General features: G+C 38.9%; 1 protein-coding gene across 1 annotated transcript in view; it reads left to right on the top strand.

The window, feature by feature from the left end:
* ITGA2 (integrin subunit alpha 2) overlaps positions 1-14,414 on the top strand; it is a 104,872-nt gene that overhangs the window by 80,277 nt on the left and 10,181 nt on the right. Inside the window, exons 18-27 of the mRNA XM_065905628.1 lie at positions 602-712; positions 1,287-1,369; positions 3,524-3,665; positions 4,765-4,857; positions 5,623-5,699; positions 5,786-5,869; positions 9,228-9,330; positions 10,847-10,957; positions 11,878-11,982; positions 14,172-14,285. Coding sequence (XP_065761700.1) covers positions 602-712; positions 1,287-1,369; positions 3,524-3,665; positions 4,765-4,857; positions 5,623-5,699; positions 5,786-5,869; positions 9,228-9,330; positions 10,847-10,957; positions 11,878-11,982; positions 14,172-14,285 — 1,023 coding nt within the window. The remainder of the gene's footprint in view (positions 1-601; positions 713-1,286; positions 1,370-3,523; positions 3,666-4,764; positions 4,858-5,622; positions 5,700-5,785; positions 5,870-9,227; positions 9,331-10,846; positions 10,958-11,877; positions 11,983-14,171; positions 14,286-14,414) is intronic.

Below are 14,414 nucleotides of genomic sequence, written 5' to 3' on the forward strand. Positions count from 1 at the left end.
AGTGATACGTGCATCATCTTCTACATGCGAAAGAGCCCTAACAGACAGCTAGGCTGGAAATTGGGGAGCTTAGTTTCGAGTATGGGAAGCACTTTCATCTGGTTTTGTAGACTGGAGACTAGGCAGGGGGGTGCCCTTGTCCATTCCTGACAGTGAACCCTGGGCACTTTCCCTTCCGGGTCATAATACTCTCTTCCGGAGATCTGGGCAGGACACCTGTAGATGCCAGAAGTCTTGGCAGTAGGAATGGGAAGAACATGGCCAGCAACCCAAGAGCTGGGTACTGACAGAGGGATCTTCTGAGCATTGGAAACTGGATATCTTATCTAAATATTGATCATTATATAAATAATGAAATGACTGATGAGTTTACCTAAGAATCACTGCTTCAGATTTTTACTGAGCCCAAGTTAGAAGTCTCTTAGAAGCAGAGAGGCTGACAGCAGACTTAGGATAGAAGTGAAGGAGCAAGAGCCTTGAAAGTTCAAAACAGAGCTATTCTGCATGACCGAGAGTGGCCTGTGTGTTTAATTGTGAGCACGTGTGGTCATTTTCTTGTTTGAAGCTGCCACGCCCTAATCCACTAACTCTGTGTGTTTAGGAGCCCTCTGATACTATCAGCCCTCTGAATCTGTGTATGAACATCAGTCTGGAAAACCCTGGCACTAACCCTGCCCTTGAAGCCTACTCTGAGACGGTCAAGGTCTTCAGTGTAAGTGCGGCTTGCCTTTCTTGGAATTCCCGACCAGCCGGCAAAGTTTCAGTCACTGCCTTAGTGTTTGAGAGATACTTAGGACATAGCCTATGTTGGCAATTTTCTAATTGAAGTACAGTTACTTATGGAAAGTTCGCCAGCAGGTAAGTTCCGTGAAGATGGGGATTTTTGTTTTCCTTGTTCCCTGCTCTATTTCCAGCACTGTGAGTATAGGTGCTCAGTAAATGCTTATGGAAGAAATAAATAACAATAAAGGGAACGCCTTGTGTTCACAACCCATTTAAAAAAAATAAAATGGTACCAGTACCTCTGAAATTCTCTGTATCACTCCATGCTCTATCATATCCACTTTTGTCCTGCACCCCCAGGGAGCACCACCATCCTAAATTTTACATTTATCAATGTTTTTCTTCCTGATGTTGCTAAACATGTATATATTCCTAAAATATGGTTTAGTTTCACAAGGTTTTGAACTTTATATAAATGGAATAATACTATTATGTGTTCTTCTACAATTTGCTTGTTTAACTCAATAGCAAATTTCTGGGATTGTTTTTCTCTTATTTTGTAGATCCCTTTCCATAAAGACTGTGGTGATGATGGAGTTTGCATTTCTGATCTAGTTCTAAATGTTCAGCAGCTGCCAGCTCCTCAGTAAGTTTTACTTTAAAGCACAGTGAAAATTGTAGAAATAAAAGACATGTTAGATTACTTTATTCAAGTGATTGTTTATGGAAATTTTTTTCTACAATAGAAATGTCATAACTCCTAAAAATCCTTAAAATCTAAATTTCAAAGTATCTAGAAATAAACTTAACCAAGGAGGTGAAAGACTTATACTCTGTAAACTATAAAATATTAATAACAGAATTTGAAAATAATCCAGAGAAATGGAAAGATATCCTGTGTTCTTGGATTAGAAGAATTAATATTGTTAAAATGTCCATACCAAACTACAGATTTAATGCAATCCCACTCAAAATATCCATGATGTTTTTTATAGAACCAGAACAAATAATTCTAAAATTTATATGGAGCCACAAAGGACTCCACAATTTCAAAGCAATTTTGATAAAAAAAAAAACAAAGTTTGAAGTATCTTCAGGTTATGCCTTAAAGCTACAGTAATCAACAGAGCATGGTTCAGGCACAAGAGCAGACATATAGATCGATGGAACAGAATAGAGAGCCCTGAAATAAACCCATCTACTTATGGTCAATTAACCTACAACAAAGGCAAGAATATATAATGGAGGAAAGACTGTCCCTTAAATAAGTGGTTCTGGGAAGACTGGACAGCTACATGTAAAAAAGATAAAATTAGAACATTTTCTTGTACCAAACACAGAAATAAATGCAAAATGGATTAAAGACCTAAATATAAGACCTGAAACCTCAAAACTCCTAGAAGAAAACAGAGGGAGAACACTCTTTGCCATAAATTGTAGCAGTAGTTCTTCTGTCTCTGTCTCTGAAAGCAAAAGAAATAAAAGCAAAAATAAACAAGTGAGACCTAATTAAACTTAAGAGCTTTTGCACAGCAAAAAAAACCATTAACAAAACAAAAAGATAACCCACTGAATGGGAGAAAATATTTGTAGATGATATGACCACTAAGGGTTAATATCCAAAATATATAAACAACTTGTACAACTCAATGTCAAAAAACCAAAAACCTGATTTAAAAAATAGGAATAAAAAATAAAATAGGAAGACCTGAATAGACATTTTTCCAAAGAAGACATACAAGTGGCCAACAGGCACATAAAAAATGCTCATCAGAGAAATGCAAATCAAAACCATGATGAGGTATCATGCCATTTCCTACCTGGCAGGATGGCTGTCATCAAAAGAACATAAATAACAAATGTTAGTGAGGATGTGGAGAAAATGGAACCCTTTTACACTGTTGGTGGGAATGTAAACTGGTGCAGTCAACTATGAGAAACAGTATGGAGGTTTCTCAAAAAACTAAAAATAGAACTGTCATATGCTCTAGCAGTTGTACTCCTGGACATGCATCCAAAGAAAACAAAAACACTAATTTGAAAAGATAGACGTACCCCAATGTTTATAGCAAATTATGTACAATAGTCAAGGCATGGAAGCAACCTAAGTGTCCATCAATAGATGAATGGATAAAGGAAGATGTAACACACACATGTATATACATATTTATGTACACACATTTATATATCTAATAGAATATTACTCAGCCATAAAAAGGATAAAATTCTGCCATTTGCAATAATGTAGATGGACCTAGAGGATATTTTGCTTCATGAAATAAGTCAGAGAAAGACAAATATTCTGTTTCACTCATATAGAGAATCTAAAAAACAAAACAAATGTATATAACAGAACAGAAATAGAAAAATAATAAACTAGTAGTGGACAGAGGGAAGGAGGAAGGGGCAAGATCAGTTCAGTTCAGTCGCTCAGTCGTGTCCGACTCTTTGCAACCCCATGAATCGCAGCACGATAGAGGTATGTAATTAGGTGATACAAGCTATTAATATTATGTAAATGTAAAATAGATAAGTAACAAAGATATATTGTACAACACAGCAAAATTTAGTCATTATTTTGTAATAACTTTCAATGGAATATAATCTATATTCAATCACTGTATTGTACACATGAAACTAATATTATAAATCAACTATACTTCAATATAAAAAGTATGAATTTCAATTTCTCTCATCCATAAAAGATTATTTTTTAAATGAGTAAAGTATTTGAATGCTGACTTAGAAAAAGAAAACTAAACTGTAATGACTCTTTTTTTCTCCTTTTTACTGTTAACAGACAACAGCCCTTCATTGTCAGCAACCAGAACAAAAGGTTAACATTTTCAGTCAAACTGGAAAACAAGAAGGAAAGTGCCTACAACACTGAGATTGTTGTTGATTTTTCAGAAAACCTGTTTTTTGCTTCCTGGTCCATGCCGGTATGTGAAGGCACTCTGGTGTGAACTGCTATTTTTGTTGTCAATTACTGTCTTCCTTCTACTCAAATCTCCAGGTCCTCTTGTGTTTTCTGAAGAAACTCCTCGTGGCTCCCAGCTAGTTAAACTACTTGAGAATACAGCCTGGTTGTGTATCTAGACCAGTTCAGCTTCATGGCTTGGATCAGATTTTTCCTTTGACCTGACACTTGGCAGTTGTAGCCAGACTCTACCGTAAACTCTCCTCAAGCCATCTGTGCGATGAGGCTGCCGTGGAGCTGCACAGATGCTGGGAGTTGCACTTGCTCTCAGAAATTAGAGTCCCACAGCTCAGCCCAAACTTTGTAACCACAGGTCTTGCTGCTGCCAAGATAATGCATTCCAGTGAGGTCACTTAATCATGTTGACTTGATCGTTATACCAGGAACACCCTTGACCATGAATGCCCCCCGGTCCCTCTGCCACCAAGCAGGGAAAAGGGGAGAAGGGAAAAGCTGAGGTTTTCCAAATTCACTACTTGATGAAAGGATTTTAAAAATGGTTTCATCCAGTTTCAAGTCATTGTGAACTTAATAGATTTAGTGTTCTACACCAATTCTGACTTTAGTGTTTAAATTTCTTGTGCCAAATGACAGCTTCTTATTTTAAAGAGAAGAATCCTGAGGAAATCTAAAGATGATTCTTTTAAGTTATTTAAAATATAAACAAAAGCTATATTTTATTTGCTTTTCTCTTGAAACTACAACTTTCAAATATATTGAGAGAAAGATATGTATTAAAGACAGCATTTCTAAATGGTGGATTAAATTTACTTTGTGCTTCTGAAATAGGACATATGATTTATTTCTGGGGGAAATTTCAGTATCTGACTTATTTGTTTTGTTGGGTGACCTGTCTAGCAATAAAAATAGATGTTAGCCATCTGGACAATACATAGATTTTCAAGTCTTGGTGTGAACACAACCTTACTGCTAAATTGTCTAGGTGGTTTATATTTCTTTTTTTTTTTTTTTTTGGTTTATATTTCTTTTGGCACATATGTGCATGAGCGCACATACAGACATTGAAAAAAATTGATCCTTGCTTCTCTGGTCTCATTCAGGTTGATGGGACAGAAGTGACCTGCCAGATTGCTTCATCTCAGAAGTCTGTTACCTGCAACGTGGGCTACCCTGCTTTAAAGAGCAAACAACAGGTACAACTTCCATTTCATTCCCAAACCCATGCTGGCCCCTTCTCATCACTGGTGTTAATTCACCAGTGAACCATCTTTCTTTATTAAGTGTCATCATTTGAGAGGCACCACAAAATAATTGGCTGCATATTTAAAGGAAGTTTTTAAATATCTGCATGCTTTCAGTTATTAATAAAAGTGGGATTTCCCCCTGTGCAATTCATTTCCAAAGACACATACAACATAGAAAGTTTTTTCTGAATACATTGACCAACACCAATCAAAGTGCTTTACACATAGTCATGGATATCATTTGTTAACCCCTGATGGTAAGCAAATTTTACATCAGCACAAAGCCTTCAAATTCAGACACGTATTAGTGCTTGTGATATGCATGGTGGTTTAGTCGCTAAGTCGCATCCAACTCCTTTGTGACCCCATGGACTCTAGTCCTCCAGGCTCCTCTGTCCATGGGATTTCCCAAGCAAGAACACTGGAGTAGGTTGCCATTTCCTTCTCCAGGGGATCTTCTTAACCCAGGGATCAAAGCCGGGTCTCCTCTGAGTCATTAGGAAGACCTGCTGTATGTATTTAAGTAAATTCAGTTCTTTTCTGAAGGTGAGGCAAAGTGGAAAAATACATAGATATTCTACAAATTAGAAAACTTAAGTTTCATAAAATTCATAATCACATGGGAGTGAGTTTACTTTTATGGGACACTTTTTTTTCATGTTGGTCCCTGAGTACAAAGCATCATAGATTGATGAGTTTTCATTTTGTGTATAGGTGACTTTCACTATTAACTTCGACTTCAATCTTCAAAACCTTCAGAATCAGGCATCTATCAGTTTCCGAGCCTTAAGGTAAAACATGATGAAGTCATGAATTGATGAAAAGTGGCTTTTCTAGTATTTCTCTTTCAGTAATTTGCTAATATTCCTTTCAATAGCGAAAGCCAGGAAGAAAACATGGCAGATAATTCAGTCAACTTAAAACTCTCTCTGCTGTATGATGCTGAAATTCACATAACAAGGTAGGTGAAACAGTGGGGAGCCTATGATCGCAGCTCACAACACATTTGGTTCATGACTAAAGAAGTCCTCTATATGCTCATTCTTTACTGGAGAATTTGAATGAAAATATTTCCTCCTTGTCAACTAAAACAGAAATCCAGGGGAAAACTGGTCCCCAGGGGACTCTTGAGGGACTCTTTAGGTTTACTGACTAAGCAATACCAGAAAGACAAAGGGATAATCGTCTGTCACATGCCAAGGAGAACCCCCTTGCAGGCCCTTGGACGAGCTGTCAAAGCAGAGTTGGCAAGGCCCCGAGGAGTTGCCACCACTTCCTTCCCCACACCGGTGCTCTGCTGCCCACATGAGATCTCAAGTGGTAGCCCCACTCCTGGATATCAAAGCCCTGGGCACAAATATTGAATCTAGTCACAGAAAATTCCTGGCATAGTGGATTAGGGGTTTCTTCCAACCAGGATGAAATAAGGCATTTTTCAAAAGAGGTCATCCAGAAAGAAATGAGTTATTCCACTTTCTTGTCTGTCCAAAGCAAGTAGACCTGAGTGCACCGGCCAGAACAGTGCCACTTGATACCTATTATCTTGAGTTGTTCAGAGAGACTGGTGTCTTGCGAGGTGAGTCACTTGTAGACACCACAGGTGCTGATGTCATCACCGTCATTCCCACTTAGTGAGGCAGGTTCATGGGCACAGACGTATTGCGGCACAGCCATGCAGGTACAGAAGTCCCAGGTGCGGCCCACCTCCCAGCCTGGGAACCAGAGTTCTCTAGCTGCTGAGACACCATGGCAGCTTCGCAGCACAGATCAATGACCCCTGGAAAACACACAGCAGCGTATCCCCGGGGAGCCAGGCTACCAAGTGTCCAGTGACCGCAGCTTTCTCTAACATCACTCCAGCCCCCAAAAGCATGGAAAATGTGGATCATCCAACAGATCCCTGAGCAAAAACAAAAAGGAAAATATGTCATTATGTCTAGAGCTCAAGACACATGAGCAAAGATGAAAAGAATGCTTCTGTATCAAGTGAGTTGCAAACGGCAAAAGCAGAAACTGTATCTCAAGTCATCCATCCCTGAAAAATTATTCAGTAACTGCAGATTTCAAAGGGCCCTCAGCTGTTAAAATAAGTAACTGAAAACAGCTGCAGCCTAAGAGATTGCTAGCACCACATTACCCAAATGTTTTCCTTCCTACCTATGCTACTTTCTCATCCTAAATGCTTTTTGTTAATAGAGCCTTTTCGTCATTCCATTCTCCCACCATGGCCAATGTTTTCAGTTATTTTAAGATGAAATAAATGTAATATTAAGTAGGACCTCATATTTACTAAATCTTAGCTATGTATTTTTGTGATGGTAAATTGGATTCTCAGACATTCTGATGTTTAAAGTATATCATGCAGTTAAAAAAATACGGAGAATTATCGAGAATAAAGCTAAAGTGGCTCGTAAACCTACCATCCAAATAATTTGTCTTAATATCTCTTTAAAAAGAAAGATGTTAAATGTGCACGGATAGAAAACCCAAACATCATGGAAAAATGCACAATGAAGAGAAATCATCCCTCCGATCTCCTTTGGTCATTTTATAATGATTAATTTGGCTGTTCCAGAATATTTTCCAGATACAGGGTCTGTCTATCTACTAGGATATATGTCGCACACACACACACACACACACACACACACACAGAGTTTACTTACTTTTTGAAGGAAAAAAAAAGTCCTACCCAATCCCAATTATTGAGTATATCCCTTAGGAACCATTTTGATACTATATAAGTGTGCAATTATATTATGCAAACATGATGGGTGGAAATAGATGACAGTAGAATTTATTTCTAAAACAGGATCTGCCCCACTATAGTTAACTGCTAATATAAATATATTGATCAATATTTAAGTAACTGGTGGAACCCTTAAGGAACAAATGAAAAAATGTTGGGATCTCTTTAAAATGCAGAAACAGAGCATATTAATCAATTTAAAAACTGGCCATATATAGGGGCTCACACAAAGATCTGAAAGGCACATACAGCCAGCCTTTCTACTTTATTTTTTTAATTAATTTTTATTGGAGTCAGGCTTTCTGTTTTAAATCCCAGTCAGTTTTCCCATTTTCCATGTAAGGCTGACAAATCATTATTTCCTCTCATAGACATAACCTTGACAAATACTACATTTATTTAAGTCCCTTTGACATATTTTCCTTTTGAGAATTTGGGGGAAAATTCTAAGACATAAAAAAGAAAAAGGCAAGATTTTCAGTAAAGAAACCAAAGGACTCTATCCTGAAAATATCCAGTCCAATTTTTTTTTAGGAAATAGAATCAACATATTATAATTAGGATAAACTGTCTGATGGCAATAAATATTGCTTCTAAGACTCCTGCCTCTGCTATCTGCCCTCTCTCCCCCAAGGAAGCTGCCCTGGTTTGAATTCAGCCTCAGATTCCCAGAAATGAGTGAAGAGAGGGAATGGTATTCAGTTACATTTCAGTCTGGGTGGTCCTGTGCGGGTTCCCTCAGGCCTGGTCATTCTTTCACTTGCAAACCCTACTCAGCAGCCCCAAGGAGTTAGGCCATTACCTCTAGGTCTAATCTAATAACAAAACTCCTGAGTCAGCCATCTTAGAGGTGGTTTCTGTGGTCGGTGGTGGAAACAGATGGACCTACCCCAAGTCAGACCAAAGCATCAAAGTTGGCTTGGAACTAAGGATCATTGTCATTGTTTAGTCATTAAGTTGTGTCCGACTGTTTGCAACCCCATGGACTGTAGCCTGCCAGGCTCCTCTGTCCATGGGATTTGCCAGGCAAGAATACTGAAGGAATAATAAACAAAAGGTATACCCTGTTTCACAGGCATCCAGTGATGAGTAATGCAGGAGCTAATGCCTGATATCTTAATACTGTATAATATTTCAGCCATCATACCAAGCGCAAAATCCTCTGCCTTATAAATCTGTTCATCCAATCAATAAAGACCAGGTGTCCACTGTATTAACTCAGCAGTCAATATAATAGCAATCTTGCAAAGAGTTTCACTACAAGTTCTAGAGTAATACATTTGTACTTATTTTAGAAACTTACAACTGATACATATATCTATATATACAACTGACATTACACTAAGAATCTTAGCAGATCATGAAGGGATATGTTTTGAAAGGAACTTGTTTTAGCCTTAGAAATGTATACTAGACCTTAAGTCCATAACAAATATTTCTTTTCCTTGTACCTAAATGTGAATTCTTTCACTTGTAATATAAACTAGAAGATAAATAAGTAAAAGAAATATTAAACTTCAAGAGCAATAGCATAACTAAAATATTCAGCTTTACAAATATCGTCCAACAGATCTACCAACATAAATTTTTATGAAGTCTCCTTGGATGGGAATGTTTCTTCTATTGTGCACAGTCTTGAAGATATTGGTCCAAAATTCATCTTCTCCATTAAGGTTGGTACACCTGTTATAAGAATGGGAAATCAAGAGAAAGGGGGGCAAAATGAGGGCAGGAAGAGAAGAAGAAAGTAAAACAAAGTGAAATATGCCAGTGGTTCTCAAATTTGAGCACACATTAGGCTCACCCGAATCTTGTCTAACACCTACCACTGGGCTCCATCTCCAGAAGTTCTAATTGAAAAGGTCTGAGGTGGACCTAACACTATGAAGGTGTAACAAGTTCCCAGGTGATGTGATGCTTCTGGGCCAGATGCCACCACAAAGATGGGCCATCCATAAGTAAACAGCCGGGTTTTGTATTGATACATAGTTTTGTATCCAGGGTAGAGATAATTGGTGTATTTTGAAAGCAAATGTTGAATATTAATCAACAGAGTATTAACATAAAGCTACTACTATGGACAGCAATCTCTGGAATATGATGCCAATTTATGCTGGGAAACCACTTCTGTTTGGTTTAAACAGGTTCAAACTTCTGTTTGAGTAACTTAAAGCTCACCATTCGTATACAAATATTTACTTTGTACAGTCATGCTAAGCAGTATACAAAAAAAATATTTTTAAATCAATTTCTATTGGCTATTAGTTGGTAATTATTAAAGTTTGTTTCCAGTTATATAAAGAGAAATGAATTTGTGAGAGAATATTTTATAATGACATTACATAAACTTTGTTAAATAAAAAGGAAAGAATCCATCCACCAGCCTGTCATTTTATTTTTGTACATATTCTACTAATCTGTCAAGTAGTTACAACTCTATAATTTGGTGATAATTTGTATTCTTTAAAAAGTCCTTAAAGGAATCTTGATTTGTGATAATCTTGATTTGTGATAATTTATGGAATTTATAAAATGTGCATGGTTTTGGCAGTTACTTCTTTAATGAAACATTTAGTCAATTAGTAGTAACAATAAAATAATATTCAAAAACATATAATAAGTATCAGCCTTTGTATGAAATGCTTTATATATGTTAACCCATTTAATTTATATATGTTAACTGGCATATTAGATTGGTAGGATTATTATTCCTATGAGCGTCCTTTAAAATGTGTAACCCCAATAGGGCATGAGCCGTGAACAAATAGGACAGACTTCCCACCAGTGAGAACAGAGGCTATGCCTGTGCATGACTTCCGAGTTGCTGACTATCTTTATTTTACAAATGAGGAAACTGAAGCGTGAAGAGGTCAAGTATCTTGCCTAAACCCCACTGCTATCCGGGGCAGAGTGGGACTTCATGCCCTGACAGGCCAAACCCACAGATGGCAAGTGTTTTTAACCATCTCCTAAGTCACAAATTGTGTACCAGTAGAAATCATAGATGTTGAGATTTTAATGAAAGATAAAACACAAGGACTCCAAGAGTCCATAAAGTAGTGACTCACTTCCATAGGGACTCAATCTAACTACTTGATAGCTGCCCGTCATCAACCCCGAGGTTACTGGTCCCTTTCCTTGCGATGTGTGTCTGATGGAGCAGCAGTCAGAAGTGTTCTTACCACACAGGTGACGACAGGAAGTGTTCCAGTAAGCATGGCGTCTGTAATCATCCGCGTCCCTCAGTACACCAAAGGCGAGAACCCGCTGATGTACGTGACCGGGGTGCACGCAGACCGGGTAAGGGCGGCCACACTGCCTATAAAATGCACGCCCTCCATGCGGAAGCGCGCCCTGAGGTGGGGGTCATCATGGCTGCCATCTTGTAGATGAGGAGCCGAAAAGACAATCCCTCTGCACCCTGGGTGCCAGTTAACTAGCCGTTAATTTCATATGAGAAGCAGGATATTGTCATCAGAAATGTCTGAGTATAGCGATTTACAGATAGCAGAAGTGTTCTGATCAGGTGAAGATCTGACTTTGTCAGAGCCCTGTTTATAGAGAAGTTAGCTGTCCGGGAAGTGAGAGGTTGAACCCATGATGGGAGAGTAATTGGGCCACACAGCTGCAGTCAGTTCCTTGGTTTCAAGCTCTCAGCCTGGGCTTTTGTCCAGGAGTTGTCCACCCCAGGTGCTCATTTAATCACCTGGGTCGTTTCTCAAATCTGTGTGATGCCGAGGCCTACCCCAGGCAATTATATCAGAATCTCCAGGGCCAAGGCTCTAGCACTGGTGTTTTCCTTTAAAAGCCGTCCAGGTAGTTCCGATATCCTCTAGCCAAGCCCCGTGGTTGGCACTTAGCTAATGCTACAGCAGCATTACTTCTGTGGTGTTCATAGGTGACTACAGGGAAGCAAAAGCCTAAACTGTTCCACAGCAAAGAACCCAAGTGAAATCACTCACAGTCAGTTGTCATTGCACATTTCTGTCATCACACGTGGACTGTTAAGAACCGGTACCATGCCGTCCAGTCACATCAGAAGGATTTGAATCCTTCAGAGTTACAGTAGTGATGTTCAGAATTGTGGCCAGGTCAGCACAGTGAAGGGGATCCTGGGAGCCCTCCCCTGCCCCAACATGGGACAACAGGATTTCCTGACAAGTTGAAAACATCATAAACCATCTTGCTTCCGCAGACCAATTTGGTGTCCTTCTTTGTAGGCTGGTGACATCAGCTGCAAAGCCGAAATAAATCCACTGAAAATAGGACAGACGTCGTCTTCTGCATCTTTCAAGAGTGAAAATTTCCGGCACATAAAAGAATTGGTAACGACAGGTTAATGGGGTGAAGATCCCCTTGGGTGATTCACTGCTTGTTTTCCCTGGAAATTGAGGCACTGCTTTTTTCCTGCCACCACACACGTGGGAGAACTTTCCTGTTTTGCCTTTGATGGTCTGTGTGAATCAAGAAAATATACACTCAAAACCAGGTTACTGGCATTATCACTTATGCCATTATTATAATTTCATGAAATCAAAAGGACCCCATGTCAAACGAGTTTTGTGTTGTGCATGTTGGAAACCCTGCAAAGAGCTGGGTGGGAGCTGGGCATGTATGCGAGGTAAAGCCTCTCTCACCTTCTCCACAGAATCACTCATGTCTTTATTGAGCTGTTAAATTTGACTCTGGCAACCCTTCTCTGCTTTCCATATTTTATCACATCCTGCTGCGCAGCTATATGCCACTTTCTTTGGGAAAGAGGCTTGTCTAGTGTCTAGCATGGTGCTTGGCACATTATTAAGTATTCAAATACATAAACATTTAGCAAACAGTAAGATCAAGGCTTCCCAGGGGGTTCAAGGGTAAAGAATCTGCCTGTCAAACAGCAGATGTGGGTTTGATCCCTGGATTGGGAAGATCCTCTGGAGAGGGAAATGACAGCCCACTCCAATATTCTTACCTGGAGAATCCTATGGACAGAGGAGCCCGTGGGCTGCAGCCCATAGAATCACACAGAGTTGAACATGACTTAAGTGACTTAGCAGACATGTACAAGATTAACGTCAGTTCTCCTCTATGAACAACGTGGAAATTCTGTTTTCCTGTCATTGCAATTGTTTTATTTCATAAAGGATGGGAAAACAGGAAACTAGGAAAATGAAACAGTTTCTTAAGTAACTATAGTGTAATTACAGTGTAAATGTGGTCTAAATTTGAACAGAGGTATGTAAAATGCCCAAGAGGAACCCACCTCAGAGTATGCCAAAATATGATACCTCTTAGAAGTTTCCATATCTTTGTGAAAATGTTTGATTTTGTAAAAATGACAATTTCCAATATAAAGCAAACGGAACACAAAAAACTACAAAGAAACTGAAGTTCTCTAGAAATCTAACAGCTGACCACGTAACATTTACTGAACATTCTTCTTTCTAATCATTAATCTACAAATAGGCGCATGTATACTGTTACATAAATGGACCAAGCTACCTTTTTTCATTGGCCAATATATCATCTTTTAACAGGCTTAATTTTTACAGTAGTTTTAGGTTCACAGCAAAATGAGTTTAAATTACAGAAATTTCCCATATACCCTTGCCCCCATACACCCACAGCCTCCCACACTATCAAATCCCCTCTGTTGACACATCATAATTACCCAAAGTCCATGGTTTACATTAGGTTTAGTCTTGATGTATAGTCTATGAGTCTGGACAAATGTATAATGACATGGATGCACAATTATGGCATAGAGTAGTTCACTGCCCAGAAACTCCTTTGAACTACACCTGTCATCCCTCTCTCCCCACTAACCCTTCCTTGGTAACCACTGACTCTTTTAATGACGACTTTTTTAAAACTCAAGGAATGCATCTTTATCATGAGGTTACTAACGAAACTGTACTGAATTTTGTGTATATACACGAAAAAGTGAAAGTGTTAGTCACTCAGTAGTTGTCTGAGTGTTTGCGACCCCATGGCCTGTAGCACACCCGGCTCTTCTATCCATAGGGATTCTCCAGGCAAGAATTCTGGAGTGGGCTGCCATTTTCTCCTCTAGGGGATCTTCCTGACCCAGGGATCAAACCCAGGCCTCCCACATTGCAGGCAGATTCTTTACCATCTAAGCCACCAGGGAAGCCCTTTGTGTATATATATTCAGTAATAAACTAGTACACTGTCGATAAACATGAATTATTTCTTTTGTTTTTTTCTCTCTCAGCAATAGTAGTGCAGTAAATAGGCTTGCTGTATTTTTCTGCACTCATTTATGATTATTTCCTGAGGCCCTCCATACAGATGGGAAATGGCGGGGCAAAGGATATGTACTTCTTACATTTTGAGGCAAAGTGCCAGAATCTCTAGAAGGGTTATATAATAATTACTCATAGTTCACGAGACTGCCAGTTTCCCTAGATCCTTCCCTGGGTTTTATCTTTGTAAAATTTTAGCATTTCTTTTTTTTAAGCTCATACTAACTTCTCTTCTTTTATCATTGACTCCAACCTGAAAGAACTGTAGAACTGCTTCATGTAGTAACATCACATGCTGGCTGAGAGACCTTCAGGTGAAAGGGGAATACTTCCTTAATGTGTCCACCAGGATTTGGAATGGGACTTTTGCAGCAGTAAGTATCAGCTTTATTTATTGGGTTTATGGATAGCAAGGAAACGTAAAGCTTCATTGTAAGTTCACACCTCTTTACAAAATTAGCATTCTGGTTAATGTCAGCTGTGCCCGGTGGCCCAAAGCAACC

The sequence above is a fragment of the Muntiacus reevesi genome, chromosome 14 (assembly GCF_963930625.1).
Source record: "Muntiacus reevesi chromosome 14, mMunRee1.1, whole genome shotgun sequence".
NCBI lineage: Eukaryota > Metazoa > Chordata > Mammalia > Artiodactyla > Cervidae > Muntiacus > Muntiacus reevesi.